The 22121-nt window shown below is 43.0% G+C and overlaps 1 protein-coding gene across 1 annotated transcript; it reads left to right on the top strand.

The window, feature by feature from the left end:
- The first annotated feature begins 544 nt into the window (after window positions 1-544).
- Window positions 545-20420, top strand: PSPH (phosphoserine phosphatase). The gene is made up of 7 exons (XM_072640094.1): window positions 545-791; window positions 5384-5514; window positions 11619-11777; window positions 12639-12773; window positions 15137-15282; window positions 17557-17705; window positions 20229-20420. The coding sequence occupies exons 3-7, from the start codon at window positions 11638-11640 to the stop codon at window positions 20334-20336; spliced, it is 678 nt and encodes a 225-aa protein (XP_072496195.1). The 5' UTR covers window positions 545-791; window positions 5384-5514; window positions 11619-11637; the 3' UTR covers window positions 20337-20420.
- Window positions 20421-22121: the final 1701 nt, after the last annotated feature.

Genomic DNA, 22121 nt, shown 5'->3' on the forward strand with positions numbered 1-22121 from the left:
AATACTATCCCCAAAGTCTTCCCCTCCCCTCAAGGAGTTCACAGCAGAGTGATGTCCTGTCTGGGTAAGTTACAGTATTTCCTTCTGTTTTCTCTTCTAGAAAATGAGGAGGAGGTTAGGCCAAGGGATCTCTAAGGCTCCTTGTCTCTTTACCATTCACAAAGTCTGGAGTCAGAACCTGGCCTTTTGGGGAGGTTAGTTCCTGGTCTTTGAGAAGACCTGGGTGTACGTTTAGGAAAGAACTCCTTGTGAAATCTGTATTTGCTGAATTGAAAAAAAAAACCCAAAAAACCCGATCAGGATTAGAGGCATGCCCTTTCTATTCAGTAACCCTTCCCCCCCATATCCTAATACACCTTGTGCCCTCAGGGGCTAGCTAACCTTTCCTCTTCTCTTTTAACCTCTGGGTTGAGTCCAGTAGAAACGAGGCAGAAACCATGCTGTTTATGACTTTGGGGAAAGAATACTGCACAGCCCTGTCTGCTGGTCCTGCCCGACCAACAGGAGAAGGAGCAGGGTGGTGCTGAGGGAGCCACACCTTCCAGGAGGCAGGGCTACGGCTCTCTTCTAAACAGGTTTCCGAACGGGGAGGTCCTGCCGGGTTTAGTTTAGGGAAGCATTTTGGAAAAGTCCCCCAAGCTTGCTCAGCAGATCTGAAATGAGCATTTATTAAAGTCGGCTTTCTCCTAGAAGGGTCATCTTCTTCGGATCCCTGGCATGTGACTGGAAGCCCAGACTGGACCTTCATTCCGCTGCAGCCGGAAGGATTCCCATAGGGGCTTCTGTACTCTGTAAGTCTGCAAGCATGTACTGATCTCTTACAGGACACCGGACTGCCCTCATGCACTCAGATCTACCTAGCTCTGAAACTGGATCCCTTAATTCTGTAGAGCCAGAAGGAGGGGCAGTGCCTGAACATTCAGGATCTCCTCCATTCCTGAATGGATCTCCTGCTTTCTCCAGCTTGGTTCTCCTCACTCTGTGTGCTTGTTAATTTCAGGATGAATGAATGATGCAATCCTATGTGGGAGATCCATCAGCCCACTATGGGGTGTAAAATCCCTAGAGTTTGGTGCTAACACGCTGGTATTTTAATACCTTGGATCCTCTCCTCCCATCCTATTAGTATCTTAAAAGTAGTTTTAATATTTCTGTCCATTAGTACAAAAATTCAATGGGGGAGGGGGGTTGATCATTCATTCATTCAATGAATAAATAGCATTCTCTCTTTTTTTCTTTACTTATATCTGGGGCAGGAATACTTGTGGATTGATGAATGTTATATGAAAGTCAAAGAAGAATTTAGATCAACACTGTGTATTTTATTACAATTCTTGATTTGTTTTCATTGTCATAATAGGAGAAGTTTACAGCAGAAAGAAGGCTAGCTGTGGAGTCCGGAAGACCTGAGTTTAGGCTCTTCCTCTGACACAAATTAGCGGGTGTCCCAGAACGAGTCACTTAATCTCTCTAACATATTGTAGATATGGACCAAAAATAATAATGAAGAGTCCTATACAGTTCGAAGCCCTCAGGCAAACTGAGACACAGCAAGGTGCTGGGTATGGGGTCTTGCATGGAAGATTTAGGTTCAAATTCTTCCTTTAATATTAGCTGTGTGATTGATCAGAAAAAGTCACCTAAACCAAGAAAATGGTGCCCATTTTCTTGTCTGCAAAGTGGTTACTCCGTCTGTGAACTAGGAAAAAACTAAAAGGGTGCTTGTTGTGGGTTGAGTGTTTCCTTAATGCCTTGGGAGCTTCTGAAAAACTTCTGGGTAGTTATGCTGGGGTTGAGTAACACCTGCAGCACTGGTATGTCCTTTGCTTTGTATACTTCTCCAGGCAGCTCTAAGATCTCCCAAGCCCTTGGTTAAATATAATACTCTAGCTAAATATTTACTGTGACAAAAGCAAAACACCCCGCCCGCAAGGAGTTTATATTCTCTTGCCATGGTTGAAGACCCAGGAAGCTTTTCAAGGACTACACCAGCATTTCAGAGGGTTCGATTCCTCAATTCAGAAAAATTCAAATATTATGTTTTCTCCCCACCTTCACCCCACTGGATATGCTTTCAAAATTAATGCTCAGGAGTAAAAAAAAAAAAAAAAAAAAAGCAAAAACAAAACAATCCCACCAGGAGAGCTTAGGTTTTCTGACTTGTAGTTTTCAGCCATTTCTGTTACAGCACACTGACCTCTGGACTGTTCCTGGAAAGTCCTAATGCTGCTTTTTGAAGCGTTTGGATAATACAATCAATCAATCAATCAGTAAGCATTTATTAGCTATGGGATCAGCCCTCCCTGGGCAGCCTCCTTTAAAGCCACTTCTTAGGTAGTTAGCTGCAGCATGGAGAATGCTCTCTACTGAAGCAGATTCCAAAATAGATCTGTGTGACTCAGTAGATAAATTTTAGTTTTTTGCCTGAGCCACAAAGAGATGAAGTAACCTGCCTAAATCAGGGAAAGGATGGGAACTCAGCTATTCCTTACTCCAAGTTTGGCCATTGATAACATAACATTTTAAATTTTGCACACTGCTCCACAAATATCTCAGTTGATCCTGACAACAGTTCTTGGAGGTAGGTGCTGTTATTGGCAGCTTTTCAGAGCTCCAAGCCCAACCCACATGAGGAAGGGCTCCTGTTCAGCCAATTGGAAGGAAGGGCAGGATCATAGGCATGGGGGTGTCCCTTTTGGTACACTTTGTTCTCTTATAGTTGACTATCATCTATCAGGCTGAGCCTCCATCCCTCTCCACCTTGCCTTAGTAGTGAAGGGGGAAGGCATTGTGTAGAGTGGAGTCAGGAAGACCTACCTGGGTTCAAGCCCTGGTAGAAACACATCAACTCTGTTACCCTGGGCAAATCACTTAATCTCTCAATGTTTCTAGGCAGAGTGGTCAAGTAAAAGGAACATTGGTTTTGGAGTAGAAGGTCCTGGGTTTGAATACTGAATGTCACCTGTTTGATACTGGGCAAATCACATAAGCTGTGTGGACCTCCATTTTCCCATCTATGAAATGGGGTAGTTGGAATAGTTGACCTTCAGGTTGACTTTTCCATCTCTAAACCTGTGACCCTGTCTTCCTGACCTATGGGGTGAGTTGCTTGTCTGCATTGTGGAGGGAATTTGTATACTGGAAGTTCCCTAAACTGATGAAATCACAGATTCTAACCAGTCTTTTCCCAAGAGCAGCCTATAGTAGCTATGTCACAGGATTATTATGAGGTTCAAATGATAATTCCTTTGTAAACCTTTTGTAAATGCCAGGGGTTGTTGTTGTTATTCTGGAAAATTCCATGTATGTGGGCTTGGGTCTTCTATTCAGCTGTCAGATGATGCTTTCTGAAGCCCCCTCAAACCCTAAATTCTATGCTCTCCTTCCTCTACTCTGATGCTTTATCTTGACAAAAGCCACCTGGAATTCTCAAAAGCTATGCCAGCATTGCGTAACTGTGGATAAGTTCTACTAAGCTGGTACAAAGCATGTGGGCCCATTGGACCAACCTGGCTCAAGTTTAGAGAGTCCCATCCCCTGAGGGCTGGCCAATCAGTCCAAGAATATTTTGACATAGCAACTCATGGGCTCCTCTAATAAGGGTTATGGTTTACACCATACCCTCGCCTCCATTCTCTTTCTACTTGTGGCTCCTCCCCTGAGACTTCTGGATAGTGAGAGAGCTGGAGTCCATCCTAACTGTACAATTTTCCACCCCCCATCCATGTCCCTCCAACTGGATCTTAACCATTGCTTTCCTCCTCTAGAGAACAGTCTTACTGCCCCATAGTTGACACACACTTTACAGTACTGAAATGTATGAGGGGTTCTCTGGGCTCAAAAAGTTGTATTTATTGGATTATTGAGTTGTCTTCCTTTGTTTTTTCTTTCTTTTTGTCTTTTACTTCCTTTTCCTTTCCCCTCTCTTTTCCCCTTTCCCTTTTTCTCTCTTTCCACCTTCCTTTCCTCCCTCCTCTATACCTTTTCTTTTCTCCCTCTCTGTTCCTTCCCTCTTGCTTTTTCCCTCTCTGTCTCCCCTTGACTTTTCTTATGTGATGTCTCCTGTCCTTGCTCTTTGTTTTACCTTCTCAATGTGTCTCACCATATTTATCCTTTTCTCTTGTATTTTCATCTTTCATTAGGCTCTCACATTATAACTCTCAGCTGCTGACTCGACTTCCTTTTGTTTGTGCAACAGGCTCTTTCCCAGACTCCAAGATCTGCTTCTTCTTTGGAATTCCACTAAATTTCTTTTCTCATTTCAAATGGAAACAGAGTCTTTCTCCACTCTCATTTCTTGTTTTTGGAGTCTGTTTAACACACATGAATGTCCTTTCCTTCCTTCCCATCCTCTTTTCTCAGTGACCCTCCTTCCCATCTTCTCCCTTTGTAACCTGCTCATCAGGTACAGACTACTCTCAGGGTTACAGCCAGGGTTCTTGCAGGGTTGAAGCAACAGAACAGGACATGCTCCATCTTTGTAGCTCGTGAGCCTTAGCCAAATATTTGAAGGAGATAGGGTGTGTTTGACTAGGCAAGCCTGAGTAATCTGGCCAATTAGAGAAGATTTCTTTTTATTTTTTTTAACCAAAAGAAGCACCTGTACCCTGTTGATTGCCTCTTGGACAAGAATCTTGGTGTCATCCTCAACTTCTCACTCTCTCTCATCCCCCACATCCAGATCTCAGCTCTTCTCTCCATCCCCTTCTCTCTCTTGACTGGACTATCATAGTAGTCTTTTAATTGGTGTCCCTGCCTCATATCTCTCCACATTCCAGTCCATCCTCATGCATCAAATTGATGTTTCTAACACCCTATCCCCATCAATAAATTCCAATGGTTCCCTCTTACTTCTAGAATAAAATAGGAAGTCATTTAAAATTCTTCACAATCTGGCCCCTTCTTAGCTTTCCAGCCTTCTTCCACTTTTCTCTATGCACTCTATGATGATGAATCCAGTTTCACATAGGACACTCTATCTCCGGACTCCAGACCTTTGTCCTCTCTGTTCCCTGTGCTTGGCATACGTCTCCTCTTTAGTTTCTCTGGCTTCATTCAAGACTCAGTTCAGGTTCCATTTGTAGGAGGCCTTTCTCAGCCCCCCAAGCTGCCATGCCTTTCTATCCCCTCTGCATGCATCTAGCAAGTCTAATTATTTACATGTTGTTTCTCCCATTAGAACCTAAAGTCCCTGCAGGAGAGCACTCTTCTGACTTTTCTCTTTGCATCCTCACTTCACAAAATGTCTGGCACCTAGGGAGTGCTTAATCAATGCATGTTGATTGAGAAATAGATAACCAGAGGTCACAAAGAGAGGGAATCCCTGTTTTTTGTTCCTTCCTTTGCTCATCATGACTGCACTTTCTTTGTGATCTCTTTCCAGACTGTATTTGTGTTTGGAGAACTCAGAAGGTCTTTCATAGAGACGTTTGGAGTTGGAATTTGGATACCACCCTGTCAGAGATAGAGCTAGCCGTGGACAGCGAAACCTTTAGAATTCAGCACTGGAGACACGTGAGTCTGGCAGCCTCTACCTCTTCTGGCTTTTCAAATATCGCCCAGGTTTGAGCACTATATGCTCTAGAATAGTGGCTGATCCCTTAACTCAACCAAGAAATATCTGTGTCCAAAAAAATGATAACTGTCAGCTAGGTGGCCAGTAGATAGAGTGCTGGCCCTAGTTCAAATCCAGCCTCAGATACTTACTATCTGTGTGACCGTGGGCAAGTCACTTAATCCTGTTTGCCTCAGTTTCCTCATCTGTCAAATAAGCTGGAAAAGAAAATGGCAAACCCCTCCATTATCTTTGCCAAGATATTCCAATTGGGATCACAAAGAGTCAGACTCAGTTGAACCACCACAGCAAAAATAAGAGCAATAATGACATGAAGAGGATGGTTGTGTGACACATTTTATGTGAGTTGCAGTCATTGGAATACCTTTCAGAGGGTTACCACTGTCTAGGATCAAGGAGTGCATAAGGAGATCATGTCTTACTCCTCATATTGCACCACACCTGCCTCTAAAAGACAAATCTGCTTTCATTTTTGAAGGGAGCAAGGGTGAGGAGGTGCATGGGGAGGCTGCTCCACAAGGACCAGTCAGTAGTCTCTTTGATCTGGAAGGTAAACTAGAGGCTGCCTCCACATGGGAGTGGCTTATTCCTGGGAATGGCTTATTCTTGAGAGCTGCTGGGAGTGAGGAAGCATGTGTCCATGTGTGTTTTAGCTTTTGGCTGTGAGACCTAGTCTGCCCTGTCCAAACAAAAGTCTACCTACTGACTGCTTTCCATTTTTCCAGCCCCCTTCCCATCTTTCCATTCAAGCCTCCCCCCAAGGCTTCCTTGTAGATGTCAGAGATCCAGAATCCATTCATAAACTCTTAAATCAAGAGCTGCAAAGGGACCTCAGAGGCCATCAAAATCAAACTTGTTTTAGATATGGGGAAACTGAGTTCCCAGGAGTTCGAGTGACATATCCAAGTTCAGAGAGAGGATTTGAACCCAAATCCTCTGACTCCAGAGATAGTGCTTTTTCCACTGGAAAACATTACTTCCTTTACCTGTGCCTTCTCCCTTTCCCCACCACAACTGGGATCTTATCTATTTCCCTGAGTCATCCCCTTGCAGTATTGGGAGCCCACTCATGCCCCAGGGGGAAAAACACCCACAGTTTCTTGGCCTAGAATTTCAACTGGGATTGCTTTTCCCAGGCTGGGAAACAGGGAGCAGTCGAGTATGGCACTAGGCAAGCAGAAATGTGAGTGGGAAGACTTTGGAGAAATGGGATCTGGGATGAGGTCTTCAGCTGTGAGCCAAGAATCCCAAAGACTGGAGAGTGGGATCAAAAATCTTTGTCACTAACGAAAACTTCAGACAAACCAGCTAGCCTCTCTGTGCCTCAGTTTCTTCCTCTGTAAAATGAGGCTGTTGGGTCTGTGTCGTTGACAGGCCATTAGTATGTACACTAGCACTATGGTATAACAGATAGAGTGGAATCGGAAAAAGTTGTTGTTTGGTCATGTCTGTCTCTTTGTGACACCATTTGGGATTTTTTTGGCAAAGATCCTGAAGTGATTTGACATTTCTTTCTCCAGCTCATTTTACAGATGAAGAAACTGAGGCAAACAAGGTTAAGTGACTTGCCCAAGGTCACCCAGCTAGCAAATGTCTGAGGCAGGATTTGAGCTCAGAAAGATGAGTCTTCCTGACTCCAGACCCAGCACTCTATGCACTGAGCCATGTAAAAGACATGGATTCAAATCTTACCTCTGACACTACAGTTGCATGACCATGGGTGAGTCCCTTAATGTCTTGGAGTCTCAAGCAGCTTTCTAAGATTTCAGTGGAGGCTTAAACTCTGTGTAGGTAGAGGGAATTCCCACATGGACAACATCTGATGTGTTTTAAGGGTTTCTGGTGAGCACTGAACTGTCCATGGCCTCTGGGAATAGAGATTAATGAGGCTTTTTATAGGTATTGGAGATCTCAACAAAGATATAATGATCTAATAAAAACATGTAGTGGTTTCCACTCAACCAAGTGATTTTCGTGTAGATTATCGAATATGATCTTTGCAACAAAGAGGTGTGGTCATTCCCATTTTACAAAGGAGGAAAGATAGGCTCGTAAGGATTACAGGATACTCCCAAAGTCCTATAGCTAGTAGATGATGGAGCTGGGACTAGTTTGGGACCAGTCCTAGATTCTATTCTAGTACTTTTTTTTTAAGTTTTCTTTTCTTTTTGTGCTTTTTATGCTGTTCTCGATGGCCAGTGATGGCCTCTTAAGACCCTCTCTTGTAGCAAAGGAATATAGATAAGCAAAAACCAAGTCCACCCACTGAATATGTCTGGCAGTGCATGCTGCCTTATCCCACTGTGGTCCGCTGCCTCAGTATACCTCAACTTCTGCTTTGCTTCTGCACCCTTAGCTTTCTTGATAATAGTAACTCAGGTGTCAGTTTCTGCCACCCATGTCTGTGGTCATTTTTCCTCCCCCAATCCCCAGCCATTCCATTTGGTGGTCCAATATTGGACTTGTTTTTAGAGTGATGGTCAGTCATGCCCTAGCACTTAATTATTCATAACCTTCTCTTCCTCCTTAAGAGGGACTCGGTGAGGTGGATGCCATTGTACCCAGGACCATGGTGGCAGCAGTCTCATGCTTCTATAGTCACAAAAAGAGTGAGTCACACCACCTTCTCAAAGCCCTTTAGCTCTGACTGGAACTGGATTATATATTAATCCCAGTGCGGCTGCTTATTTCTCAAGGACAGCCTGACTATCTCAAGTGGTTTTTTGACTTCTTTCTTTGCCCATGTATCATACGCCTTGTGTTTCCCAAGGAGCACTATGTCATGGCAATTGAGAGAGCTGCATAAAATTTTGGGCTACTTAACTATCATATTTTCCATCTATTTTTTAAATTAAATTTTACTTTTTTAATAAATAAAAATTGATTTTCTCTCCTTCCCCTGCTCCAACTATTTTTTTTTAAACAAAAAGAACAAATCTCTGAATTGGACTATGCCCCCAAATATATGTCTCTTTCTACAACCCCTCTCTGGCAGGAAGTGGGTAACAAGCTTCATCACTGGTCCTCTGCAATCCTGACTGGTCATTTCATTGATCAGAATTCTTACAACTTTCCAAGCTGTTGCTTTTCACAATGTTGTTTTTGTGTGAATTGTTCTTCTGGTAGAAGTCTTTCCAGGTTTCTCTGAAACCATCCCCTGCCCCATTTCTCATGGCCCAGTGATTTTCCAGTGCTATTTTAACCTTCTAGTTCTTGCTTCTATAAAAAGTGCAAGTTTGTCCACTGTTGTGGTCTCCTTCAGACCCTTCTTAGTACATAGGCCTGTGCTGCTTCTCAAAAACCACTCACCTGTCTTCTCTCTTGTGTCTCTTCTGTTGACACTCGCAGATCTGGGGTTCTGGTCTTCCCTCTAACAATTACCAGCTAAGTGATCTTAGCAAGTCACTGACCTACCTCCCTTTTTCTGGGTCTCAGCTATGAAATGAGAATAATGTCATACCTGCCTAACGGTAAGATGCAGGTGATTTCTCTTGGTCTCTACCACCTTCAAGATGGGTGGCTCCAATTTACATGCCCACACTGTAGGCCAAAGGGCAATAGAAAAGCACATGCCAGATATGAGCCGGTGGCCACGTGTGATACAAGAGGAGTCACAGAGGAGTGAGCAGTGGTATTGCCCTTGGAGAAATGAGCCAGCCGGAGAGCGAGGGCAAGGGGCAGCTGACACACAGAGCGTGTGCTCCACTGGTAGCCACCAATACGAAGGCAAAATGAGGAAGGCTTATGGTGTATTTTTGAGAAGGCATGCATGAGAGTCACATGGAATGGGCAGGAATGGATAGGAGTTAGCATTACTGGAGGGAAAAACCGCTACATCATAATGTATACATACAATAACATATAACATGTGAAATATTTAAATACAAATATGCTATAAAATATACAAATTGTATAAGTATAATAATGTTTATATAATGCCTTAAGGTTTGTAAAGCACCATACATGTTCTCCTGAGAATTTCATATTGTCTGAAGTTATTTTAAACGGAATTTCCCTTTCTATTTCTTTCTGCTATGTATGATTGGCAATATAAAGAAATTCTGATGATTTGTGTGAATTTTTTTTTATCCTGAGGATACTAGGTAGTCAGGAGATAGAATGCTGGCCCTGGAGTCAGGAGAACCTGAGTTCAAATCTGGCCTCAGACCCTGACTAGCTGTGTCACGCCTGTGCAAGTCACTTAGCCCTATTTGCCTCAGTTTCCTCGTTTGTAAAATGATCTGGAGAAGGAAATGGCAAACCACTGCAGTATCCTTGCCAGTTAATTTCTGAAGCTCTTAAAGACTTTTGTACCAAGTAGGTATTATTATGGTGTAATGAAGTCATGAAGATTTGGATATATATATCTGTATTTGTTTTAAATGAAATTTCCTGTTCTAGGTGTACATATGTTATTCAATCCTCACAACTCTGTGAAGTGGGTTCTTGTTATTACCCCCATTTGCTAGGTGGAGAAACTGAGGCTGGAAGAGGTTAAGTGACTTGCCTAGGGTCTCACATCTGGTATCTGAGGCAGGGTTTTAACTCAGGTTTTCCTGACTCAGTCCAACACTTTAACCACTGTGCCACCCAGCAGCCTAGCCTCTAGCATTAAGAAAGACTTTGTCCCAAGAACTTGTGAGTTTGGGGAAATGTTTTGCAGGAGGAATTCTAGGCTGTTAGGATGACTGCTGCATTCTCAGTCACGGATGCCAAAATCTGCCCCAAATCCCAGCCTGATCAGGGTGTTGGTGATGGGGGACAGAGGCAGTAAGATGCTGTCACATTGGGGGACCTCAGTTTTGGCACTCAGACCCAGCTTCCAGAGTCCAGGATGGACCAGAGCTATAGATAAGATAACAATGCAAACAGTCCTGGACTGTCCAGCCCCTTTCCTGCTCAAATCCTCCCGTTTAGGCTTAGCCAGATCGCCTGTTTTATAAGGCTTCTTTGGGTTGAAGATTTGCAGTTTTTGGGTCCTAGGCCTGCCCATTCAGAGCACAGCTTTCTTTGCTATGATCCTAGCTGGTCCTCATCATCTCATTTAAGTTCTCTCCCACAGTAAGTCACAATCTCCCCTTGCTGAACTTTCAGGTCTTGCAGGATTTTCCACCTACACAAAAAAGTGAAGCCAAAACCTTGAGCAAATGACTGTGGATCTAATTTTGTGCCAGGCTTGGTACAGAGAGAGATGGGATCTCTGAACCACAGCCTCCACCTCTTGGCATTATGAATGCCAACCCCCAGGCGCCGCAGGAAACAGGTGTGGGCAACAGGCACCAAATCACATGCCCCAACCTGAAGATACTCTACAGCAAGATGAGATGTGAAAATGATTGTCACAGTTACCCACGACTTTGTGGCATCTTGTAGCGAGACTACACAGCAACCTTTATTCCAAAGTTCCTGGAAATTCTGTTCCTTCAGACTGTAGAGGAACAAAAATTAGCACAAGACACCATAATGCCTTCTTGGCAAAAAATCCTTTAAGAGCTTTGAAATTTAAAAAAGAAGCCTTGAGCCTGATCACCCTACTGCCAATAATATTACTTATGGTTGAAATCCATTTCAGAGTTAGCCCTTTCAAAACTAGTGACTGCATTTAAAAGGAGACTCATTAGGAATACTTGGTGTGTGCCTAATTGCACCGTCCTAATGAAGGATCAGATCAGGGCTCCAAAAATAATAATAGCTAACGTTTGTGTAGTGTTTACTATGTGCTAAGCACTTTACAAATATTATCTCACTTGATCCTCACAACAGCAGGTGATTTCTCTTGGTCTCTGGGAAGTTGAGAAAACTGAGGCAGACAGAAGTTAAATGACTTGCCCAGGGTCACACAGCTAATAAGTGTCTGAGGCTGGATTTGAACTCAGGTCTTCCTGACTCCTGGACTGTCACTCTTTGCACTGCACCATCTTCTTGTTTTTCTTTTTTTCAAGTTTTGTATCTCTAGTATCTTAGCATGGTGCTTTGCGCATAGTAGACCCTATTGGTTTGAATCAAATTGCCTTATATCTCTCATCCTTGTTTTGTCTTGCAGAAGGAGAATTCCTTGAATCATGGTCTCCCACTCGGAGCTGAGGGAAATTTTCCGCTCTGCCGATGCTGTCTGCTTCGATGTTGACAGTACAGTCATCAGAGAAGAAGGAATTGATGAGCTGGCCAAGTTCTGCGGTGTTGGGGATGCTGTGTCAGAAATGTATGAATCATTAAACACTGGGACTCTCTTTGGTCAGCTGAGACTCACTAGGGGAGGCTAGAGCAGGGGTCAAAGTGCACCAGCTTCCCACCTGGGCTTACCCACATGGACAGGGCTCCTTGGCTTACCTCCATTTTCCCATCTCTGAAGTAGTGACTTTTCTGGGGGCTGAATCTATGTGTACCTACACAAACCCAACAACTGCTGGGTGCTCTTCAGAGTTAGGTTATGTTGAGGAAAGGGCTGGAGTCAGCAGTCTGCCCACAGTACAGTCCTGATTCAGGAGATGATGCACATTCTTGTCAGAATATTCAGACAGATTGGTAAACTCTCTCACTCAGAGAGCCACCTTCCTTCCCAGGTTGTGGCAGTTTTCTCTAGGACCTCTAAAGGACCTGTTACCCTCAGCCTCCATAATTATCCATTTTGGGGTCCCTGGAAACAAGGGTCATTCCAAATGCCTTGCAGCACTGTGGAGTTTCCAGGGAACACCTCTCCATCATTCAGCATTCCTGTACTGCTTTCTATAATACCCTGGATTGGACTTCTGTCGCCGTCAGGTCAGACGCAGGGAAAAGCTTGTCAGCTGTTTTGATAGAAGACCACTTTGCCTGTGTGACCCTTCCCTAGCTCTCCTGAGCAGCCAGTGCCCAAGTAAGACAGAGCAGTTTAGTCAGTGGGGATTTCTCAGGCCTCTGGCTGGGCCTTCTGAGAGCCCAAGTGCAGGACGTAGAGTAGATCAGTTTGTGCGACTCGTAGTTATTGCTTTAACAATTGACCTGAAGTGGCCTCATTCACTTGGTACCTGTATAGCTGGACAAGGGCATGGCTTGGCATTGATGGGCTGAATCTCCTTTTTAGGACCCGCAGAGCTATGGGTGGTGCAGTGACTTTCAAGGCAGCCTTAACGGAGCGATTAGTCCTGATCCAACCCTCCAGAGAACAGGTGCAGAAACTCCTCTCAGACCACCCTCCACACCTCACACCAGGGATAAGGTAGGAGGAATCCCTTGTTCTCAGGGCTTCACCACAAGCATCCATCTTCCAGACAGAGCAAAGGGAGGCATGTTGGGAGGGCTCACTTTGAAGTCAGAGGACCTGGGTTCAAAACCTGGCTCTGCTAGTTACTAACTGTGACCTTGGACAAGTCCTTCACCTTTCTTGGGCTTAGTTTCCTTCTACATAAAATGGGAACATTGGACTCAATACCTTCTGGAAGGTCCTTTCCAGTCCTAAATCTGTGATCCTATGCTGAGAATTGATACTCCTCACTTGACACTTTAGGTTGACTAGGTGGCGCCATAGAGTGCCACCTTGAGTCAGGAGAGCCTGAGTTCAAATCCAGCCTCAGTCACTTACTAGTTGGGTGACCCTGGGTGAGTCACTTCACTCTGTTTGCCTCAGTTTCCTCATCTGTCAAATGAGTTGAAGAAGGAAGTGGCAAATCACTCCAGCATCTCTGCCAAGAAAACCCCAGATGGGGTCATGAAGAGTCAAACATGACTGAAAAGACTGAACAACAACTAACACTTTACACAAATGTGCCTGTGCCAGGAAGCTCACAGGTCCTCTGGAGGGAATCATATGTAGTGATGAGCATTCAATAAGTTATTTCTGACCAATCAATTTCCCACAGGCTGGTGAATCATTATTTTCATGGAACAGCCTTGATTTGTGTCTCAGTTTACAGAAAAGGGGCGCTGGGGCATCATTAGGCACAGAGATTTCATGACTGCTTTCTGATTAATGAAGGCACCCCTCCAACAAGATCCCAGGGCCATTGATAACTCCAATACTGCAGGGAATCCATTCTTTCCTTCCAACAGGGCAGATGGTAGCTCATCCTTGCCTGTGCCGCTCACCAAAGCTGACAGCACAGGAACTGAACCTGTCATTTTATTGGAATAGGGAACTTCCTCTGCCAGGACAGGCCAGCACCCTGTCTGAGGCTGTTGTCTCAGTGCTGTGCTCTAAGTTTTCTGAAGTAACATGCCCAGGCTCCCATGCTGTGTCAGGGGCATGGCACAGACCCAGGTCTTCCTTGCTTAGAGGCCAGCTTCTATCCACTTCACCAACCTGTCACAATGGATATTGTTGTCAATAATGTTAAAATAATAACTGTTTTCTAAGGTGAGGAGGAGGTGAGGGGGCAGTGTGGGAAACTCCTGTACTCCCCAGAACAGAAGACAAAGGAACGCACGAGAAGGCTGGAGGGTGAGGGACTGGTGGCCTGGACGTTGCGTGTTGCAGTAGAGTTTGTTTGAAAACATTTTTAAAATGTATTAGTGCAGTTAAAATACTAGAGAAGAATCACAGGGCTTGAGCTGGAACCTGGGCCTTTGCTATTATTTTGTCCAACCCCTTCCATTTTGCAGAAGGGATGGATAAAGTCACCCAGGTAATAAGTGACAAATGCAGGATTCAAACTCAGGTCCTGGGTCCCCCACCTTTTTTGTGTGTCACATTTGTGATTTCATTGTTCTTATGAAAATGATGATGAGGGTGACGATATCTTTACTGAGGCAGATTGGGAACTTGCTTGGGATCCCACAACCTTGGGTCTCTTTTTTTGTTCTTGTTGTGCAGTCATCATGTCCAGCTCTCCATGACCCCATTTGATTTTTTCTTGGTAAAGATACTGGAGCGGTTTGCCATTTCCTTCTTCCTCATTTCCTCTTTTAATTTCCCTAGAAAGCCAGAGACTTTTCATTCTTCATTGGGAAAGGGAATTTCCATACTGGGAGTTTCCCACACTCAAGATGCTTCATGCATTGGATTGGTACCACTGCTTTTTCAGCCTGCACTGCAGTGCTAAACATTTTATGATAGTCTTTTCCAGTTCATCAATAAGAAAGGTAAATAACTGTACCTATATGTCACTCATGTACATACTGTTACTAGTAATGCTATTTGGTGCAAAGTAAAGACTGGCACAGGGCACTGTTCCTGGACTCAGGAGGACCTGAGTTCAAATCTAGCCTCACACTAGCTACATGACCCTAAGCAAGTCACTTAACCCTGTTTGCCTCAATTTCCTCATCTCTAAAATGAGCTGGAGAAGGAAATGGCAAACCACTCCAGTATCTTTGCCCAGAAAACCCCAAATGGGGCACAGAGTCAGACCCAACTGAAAATGTCTGAACAACAAAAATAAAACGACACCATAGATGTCTCATAAATATTTATTAAAAAAAAACAAACTTGTTTTCTCGTCGTTAAGAATTGCTCCAGCTGAACCAGAAGAATTAAACCATAAGCCTAAGCAAAGGTCCTAGTATGTGATATAAAGTGTATTTCTGGGGCCTCTTCCATGGGCTACCTTCTTAAATCTTTGCTGATTTAATTTCCATTGCCCCCAGGGAGCTGGTGAGCTGCTTACAGCAGCGAAATGTCCAGGTCTTCCTCATATCTGGTGGGTTTAGGAGCATCGTAGAACACGTCGCTTCAAAGCTCAATATTCCAGCCACCAACGTCTTTGCCAATAGGTTGAAGTTCTATTTCAATGGTAAGCATTTCTTTGGGATCCTGTCTTCTTTCTTAGCAATTTCAGTTTCACTGATAGAGGCTGGGTAAAGGGGACACTAGGGATTGGCCCAGGCTGCCGTAATAGTTTAAGAAACAAAAATTGAGTGTGGAAGCATCTTTTTCTCCATGGTTTTGTAGTCTTTGCTTATACACCCAAAAGTCCTAGAGACATCCCAGTCATTGCCAGTTATGATCCATGTCAGGACAAGAGCAAATCACAACCTCTCTAGGCTTTATTTTTCTCATCTATAACACGGAGGGTTGGACAAAATGGCCTCTAAGAGCCCCTCAATGTCTAGGTCTATGACCCTATGACCCTCTGTGTATTGGCGCCCAGGTCAGTGGTGACCATCTTGTCTTTGTCCATCCATTAGTATTTGGTTAAATGCTTTAGGTTTTCACAGATAATACTTATTTCCAAGGGATCCATGAAGCTTGTTTGGGGTCCAGTTTTCTTCCAAGCATTTTCATTCATTTGATTCACTTTAGGTTATGGAGTCTTAACCTGGGGTCCGTGTGTGTCATTTAAAAATATATCCTGATTACCATTTCAACATAACTGATTTTCTTGGTAATGCTATATGTTTTATTTTATGCATTTAAAATCTCTGTTCTGAAACAGGGTCTTCACCAGATACTGCAAAGGAGTCTAGAACAAACACAAAAGCAAAACATAAAAGGTTCAGAACCCTAGCTGGTCCATGGCAGAAATACAGTCTGCCAACTGAATGATTTCAAGAAATCCAGCTTCAGGGGATCCTAGGCTGATAGTTATTTTCTTCTTTTTAACCTTGGTCTTAGGACTCTGCTGATGAGTCTGGTTACTTCTAAAGGTCTCAGAACAAAATTAGTTGGGTAGGAGAGGAGTGGAAAGAAAAAAGAAAATTTGGAAATCAATTTTTTTTTAAACAGATGTTAAAAATAAATACATAAAAAAATGTTCACCATGTCAAAAAAAAAAACTAGTTCTGATTGACTTGAATAAAATGGAATCAGCCTAACTTTGGAGAAGCCTCAGGGTGGTACATTTTTCAGCCATAGCTGTTCTTGAAAACAATTTACTGTATTATTGAGGGGTTGATATCTGCACTGCTGGAGAGAGTATTTACGCCAGTGAAACCACAGATCCTTGGGGTATTGAAGAAGGAAGTATGTAAGTGTGTGTATTTTGTGTGTGTGTGTGTGAGGATCAGACATATGATCCTCTTTCTATAAGAAGATCTCTTAAGAAATTCCTTCCCCCAGAGTAGACCAGTACCTGCTTTTAAGACTTGGCAGTCTTAAGAGTTTTCTGGAGGCACAAAGAAGTTGTGACCTGCTCAAGGTCATAGAGCCAGAGACAAAACTTGAACCTGAGCCTTCCTGACTCCAAAGTCACCCCTCTATAACCTGTGTTTGTATGTGTGGAGGTAACTGGTATTTATTTTGTCTATACACATGTCATCAAGGACTTTGACAATAATGGGCTAGGCCGAAGGTGTTGTAAAAGTCAATGGGCAGTGATAAGATGTCACATTTCCAAAAAACAAAATGGGAATCCTACTGTTGGCAAGATTGTAAAACTAGCCTTTGGTGAAAACCTTGGGTACTCCCCTACTATCAGCTCCCCCTGGATTACCTGAGAAGTCCAGGAAGGGTTAGGGACTCTTGCTCTAAAATCCTTCTTTCCTGCTCTTTTTACTCTCCAATCAGTCAAAAAGTATTTATTAAGCACCTACTATATGTTAGGCACCATGTTAGGCACTGAGGGTGCAAATACAAAAATGAGACAATCCATGCTCTCAAGGAAATTACATTCTAACAGGGAAGATAACATGAACATATGTAAGCAGAGACATAGAGGATAATTTATGGGTGGAAGGTGTCAACAGCTGCGGCGTGGGGCTATTGTGTAGAAGTGGACTATTGATCTTAGCTTTGAAGCAAACTAAGCATTCTGAGAGATGGGGGAGGGGGGAGGGCAGGCATTTCCAAGTGCCAGGCCTTTGTGTAGGACAGTGAGAAAGCCCATTTGACTAGATTGTAGAATGCATGATAGGAAGAAATGTTTAATGAGTCTGATAAGATGTAATGGTGGCAAGCTGTGAAGGACCTAAAATCCTCAACAGAAGAGTTGACATTTGAACCTAGAGGTAGTAGGGAGCCACAGATGTTTATTTTTATTCTACCTCATTGGCAAGCCCATCCTCCTGGCATGTTCCTTAACAGGGAATGAATGGATCTTTAACCCTGTCACCATCACTGTTCTCTCTAGGTGAATACGCTGGTTTTGATGAGAGCCAACCAACTGCTGAGTCTGGTGGGAAAGGCAAGGTGATTGGACTTCTGAAGGAGCGGTTCCATTTTAAGAAAATCGTCATGATTGGGGACGGAGCCACGGACATGGAAGCTTGCCCTCCTGCTGTAAGTTCTGAGGATACTAATCCCTGTCTGCAATTGAACGAACATTATTAATGGGTGAATCCAAGATGGCAGAATAAAGAGAGTACTCTAGCAGAACTTTCCCAACATTCCTCTCTGAACAACCTTACAATAATGGGGTGAAATCAAATTCTAAAACAAACTTCATTCACTAAGTGCCTATTAAACTTCCAGGTATTAGGCTAAGCCCACAAACACAAAGGCAAAAGTGAACCAGGTCCTCCTCACCCAGACTTTAAATTTTCCTCCAGAAATACAAAATCTACATGAATAAGGAAAGAAAAAATAAGGTAAAGTTATTCTGAGAGTGAATGAGACCTCTTCCCAGCCAGGATTGTGAGGAAAGTCTTCATGTAGGAAATAGTAGCTGAGCTGTCACTTAGGGAAAGGCAGAGAGAAGTGTGCACATATCATGAGAGACTCTGGGGTAGTACAGAGGTGCATGGTGCACAGTGCCTGCCCTCAAGGATCTTCTAGTTCAGTTGAGGAAAGAAGACCAACACGTGACAAAGTTCAACAAGGGTACAATCAAAGAAATGTAAGGGGTCAGTATGAACCCAAACCAACTGTGCTAGCAGTTCAGAGGAGGGACAAGAGAGCATTTTGGCCTGGAGTTGGCCAGGATGGCTCTAACAGGGAGGGGCCTGGAAGATGACTGAGATTTCAATGGTCAGGGAAGAGAACTGAGTGACCATAGAGTCATGGTCATGGTCAGCTGAGGCCCAGATACCTTTGAAGTAGGATCTGAACTTTGGTCTTTGGACTCCAAGTTCAGTATCCTATCAGTTACACTAAGTTTGGAAAAGTAGCTTCAAGTAATTCTGTAGATGAACCACAGAGTTTGAATTTTATCTTCTGACTCCAAATTGAGTGTTCTTTTAAAAAAAAAGTACTATTAATAGTTTTTAATCTCTTACATCACCATTGCCTCCACAAAGTACTTGACACTGCATCGGCATTTAAGAAAATGTTTAATTGCATTGACCATGTAGATAATGGGGAGCCTTTGGTTGGTTTTAAAAAGGAGAGAAAAGATAAAACAGTGCTTTTGGGAAGATTAATCTAACCATGATTTAAGGATGAATGGAAAGGAAAAAGGAAACAAACATTTATTAAGTGCCTACTGTGTGCCAGGAACTGTGGTAAACTCTTTACAAATAGTATCTCAGGGAGAGGCCAAAGGCAAGGAGTCCAACTGGTCCGCCATGATAGTCATGCAGGTGTGGTGGGAAAAGCACAGTCCGAGTTTGCAGGCAGCAAGAGTGGGAAGAAAGGGAAGGGACTATTTGGAATATTGTGTATTTTACACCATGACTATATGTACACAAAGAGAAAGAGGGGGGACCTCACCTCTTTCAAAGACTATGGCTTTTGTTTAATTGAAACACTTTGTGTGGACACATCAGGCTCTTCTCAACAAATACCCCAACCAGCCCCCCTAGACAGGTATATTCCCAGAACAGTCATTAAGCAAAGGTGTCTTTGGGCCTGATTCCACCTGATAGTATGAGTCAGTTTCCACTTTCCTGATTTACTGACTGAGAAGAGAAAGGATGAAGGCTTGACCTTTGATAGTCCTGCATAGGACTAATGTCTGGCCTGAATTCCGCTGCCTTTTAATGAGATCAACATTGGCATGTAATCATTGCGTAACTGTTCTACAATCTGCTTCTCTTACCCTAAAGACAATTAACTAAGAAAACATGAATTAGTGGGAATTCTCTAAGTGAATGTCATTCCACTGATCATGTGTGGAGCTTGCTGGACCTCACCCTTGGGAAGTGGAGTGCTTGCTGCCAACAGGAGTCTGGACTGATCTCCTCCCCTACCTCCTCCAGGCCTCACTGGCCTCTCTCTTTATTTGAATTTCTAACTGTCTGTACACATTATTAAGCACTTGGCCTTCTCCTGTCTTGGCAATAGGTCAGAGATTTGTGATTTTAACAGAGCAGGGTTTTCCTTCTTCTGCCAGCTGATTTATTCCTCAATGGATAGTTGGTGTGGGACACTGTCACAGATCAGAGAACTTAGGTGATCTACCCAGATCTTGAGCCTGGGTCTTTGTGTCCAGTACAGCATTCTGTTCACTTCGTTACTGCTCCTGTTACATTACTGTTTCATGTGCCTTTTTCAGTTAGATCATAAGCTCCTTAAGGTTAGATTCTAGAATGATATTTACTGAATGGGTAGATTAGTATGGAAGTTCAAGATGTGGTAGAGAGCAAGATTCTACTTGCTTGGCTCTAAGATCTGCTTCAGAGGAAAGATCTCCATTAGAATGGAAGCACGACCATGGTAGGTACCATGTTTTTGCTTTTCTTAACTTTTCTACTAATTAGTACAGTGCCAGGCACATAGTGGGAGCTTAAGAAATGCTTGTTGACTCAGGACAAGTGGGTGGTTCCCTCCCCACCACCCAAAATTGATCATTTATACTTTCAGGCTCAACACCTGTGACCATATAATTTTCTTTTAATGCTTTTGATTCCTTTTTCCCCCTTTTAGGATATTTTCATTGGCTTCGGGGGAAACGTGATTAGGCAACAAGTGAAGGAAAACGCCAAGTGGTATATCACTGACTTTGGGGAGCTTCTCCGAGAACTGGAAAAGTGATGTCTCATTTGAAACATATGAAATATATTTACATATATATTTTATTAACCCTTCCAGATTAATTAAAAAGAACACTTATGCAGATTTATGTCGTTTGTGTATATTTACCCATTGCCTTTCTAAATTCCCAAATTTGGTGCTGGTCCCCTGTCCTTACAGGTTAACTAGTGGTTCCTGATCTCTTTGACCACTGAAGCTTATGGTTTAAGGCAGTTAAAAGTATTTTTCCTTGCTTTACCTTTGAGTAGAACACTAAGCCACGAGGTGGAAGTCCCTTCTTCCGCATAGGAATTTGTCATATGCGGGACAGTACAAAGGTCTCATTTATAGATGCTGCAACACCAAACAGAATTATTGGTGTCTCAAAACAAAGTTGTTTGTCCTTAAAGATCAAACGAAGAAAAAAATATATTACTAACCCAAGAGGAGGATCGGCAGGTTTTTCCTTCCCTTTTGAAGTCAGAAGTAATTCTCAAGTACTATGCAAATAATTGGAAAAGCTGCGAAAGTTACAACATTCATTTTAATTCTGACCAGGGTTTAGCAAGAGACACTTCCAAATGTGACTTGAAAACACCATGTCTCTTTACGCCTTCTTTGTTTTCCAAATTAAGTGGGGGTAAGGACATCACTGTGACAAGAAGGAGACACCCTTAGGACACAAAGAGGGATTTTTAAATGGGAACTTATTTGAAAAACTTCTAATTTAGCCAAATGTTGAGACAAATGCTTTTCGGAACTGGAGTTTCTGCAGCACTTTCAGGGGCATGTGAAGCAGTTTTGGCAGCTTTTCTATCAGGCTGCAAATAACCAAGCAGTTGTTCTCTCCTGATGAATGCTTATTGGCAGCTCTCCATAAACTTGTTTTGTGTGGATTCCATTTTCAGGAGTGCCATGCATAGGGCTTAAAACTTCTAAATTGAGCTATGAAAATATTCCCTTTAAAATTTTCTCCATTTGAATTAAAAATATATACTATTTCCTTCTCCCTGGCAAGACAAAGAGGTACTCCATATAAGAGCAAAAGATGAATAAAATACTTAGGACTTTTCAGGTTCCTTTACCCATGAGAAGACAGCTTGGCAAATCTGGCCCTTCAGAGATCAGTGATTTGAATAGCAAGGGGATGAGGAAAGGTTGTATTTGGCTCAGAACTGTTTAATCATCTGGGAAATGTCCCTCTGTCCCCAACAAAGCAATTGTCCCTCTGCCCAGAAGGATTCTCATCTCTTAAAGAGCTGTGGAAAGAAATGCAACAAATCTTCACCCACACAATAGTTTCTTTATGTGTGTGTGTGGGAGGGGGTGAGTTTAAAACTAAGCAAGGGTGGACGATGGCATCCTGAGTGCCCTCTTCTGCGCTTAGTGGAAACCTATCTGTGGAGCTGCTACACAAAGTGTTATGGGCATGGTTGTACTGGGATTTCATTCAGATGATAAAAATGTTCACTGGAGTCTGTAAGTCATCTTTCTCTTTTTCATTCATCTGGGGAGGATTTCTACTAATCTGGATAGAAAAAAAGGGAATAATTTGGGTCGTGACCAAGCTAGAGACTTCAAATCTTTCATGTAAAAATGCCAGATGAATGTCTTTTTATTGTTTTTAAAGGAATGGAGAAATTTGGTGGCTTTTGCCCAATCCTTCCTGGGCTTGACCTGTTCTCTCTCCTCTATTCTGAGGTTACTCTCCTTGAAAAGATAGTGAGTATTCATGAGATAGAGGCAAATCTACTTGGTCTCTATTCCAATAATAAGAAATCCTCACGTTTATAGTGTTTAAATTTT

This window comes from Notamacropus eugenii, chromosome 2 (assembly GCF_028372415.1).
Source record: "Notamacropus eugenii isolate mMacEug1 chromosome 2, mMacEug1.pri_v2, whole genome shotgun sequence".
Taxonomy (NCBI): Eukaryota; Metazoa; Chordata; class Mammalia; order Diprotodontia; family Macropodidae; genus Notamacropus; species Notamacropus eugenii.

Coding starts and splice junctions, on each gene's coding strand:
- PSPH (XM_072640094.1), top strand. CDS start 11,638: ATGGTCTCCCACTCGGAGCTGAGGGAAATTTTCCGCTCTGCCGATGCT. Junction 12,774..15,136: donor CACCTCACACCAGGGATAAG/GTAGGAGGAATC, acceptor CATTGCCCCCAG/GGAGCTGGTGAGCTGCTTAC. Junction 15,283..17,556: donor GTTGAAGTTCTATTTCAATG/GTAAGCATTTCT, acceptor TGTTCTCTCTAG/GTGAATACGCTGGTTTTGAT.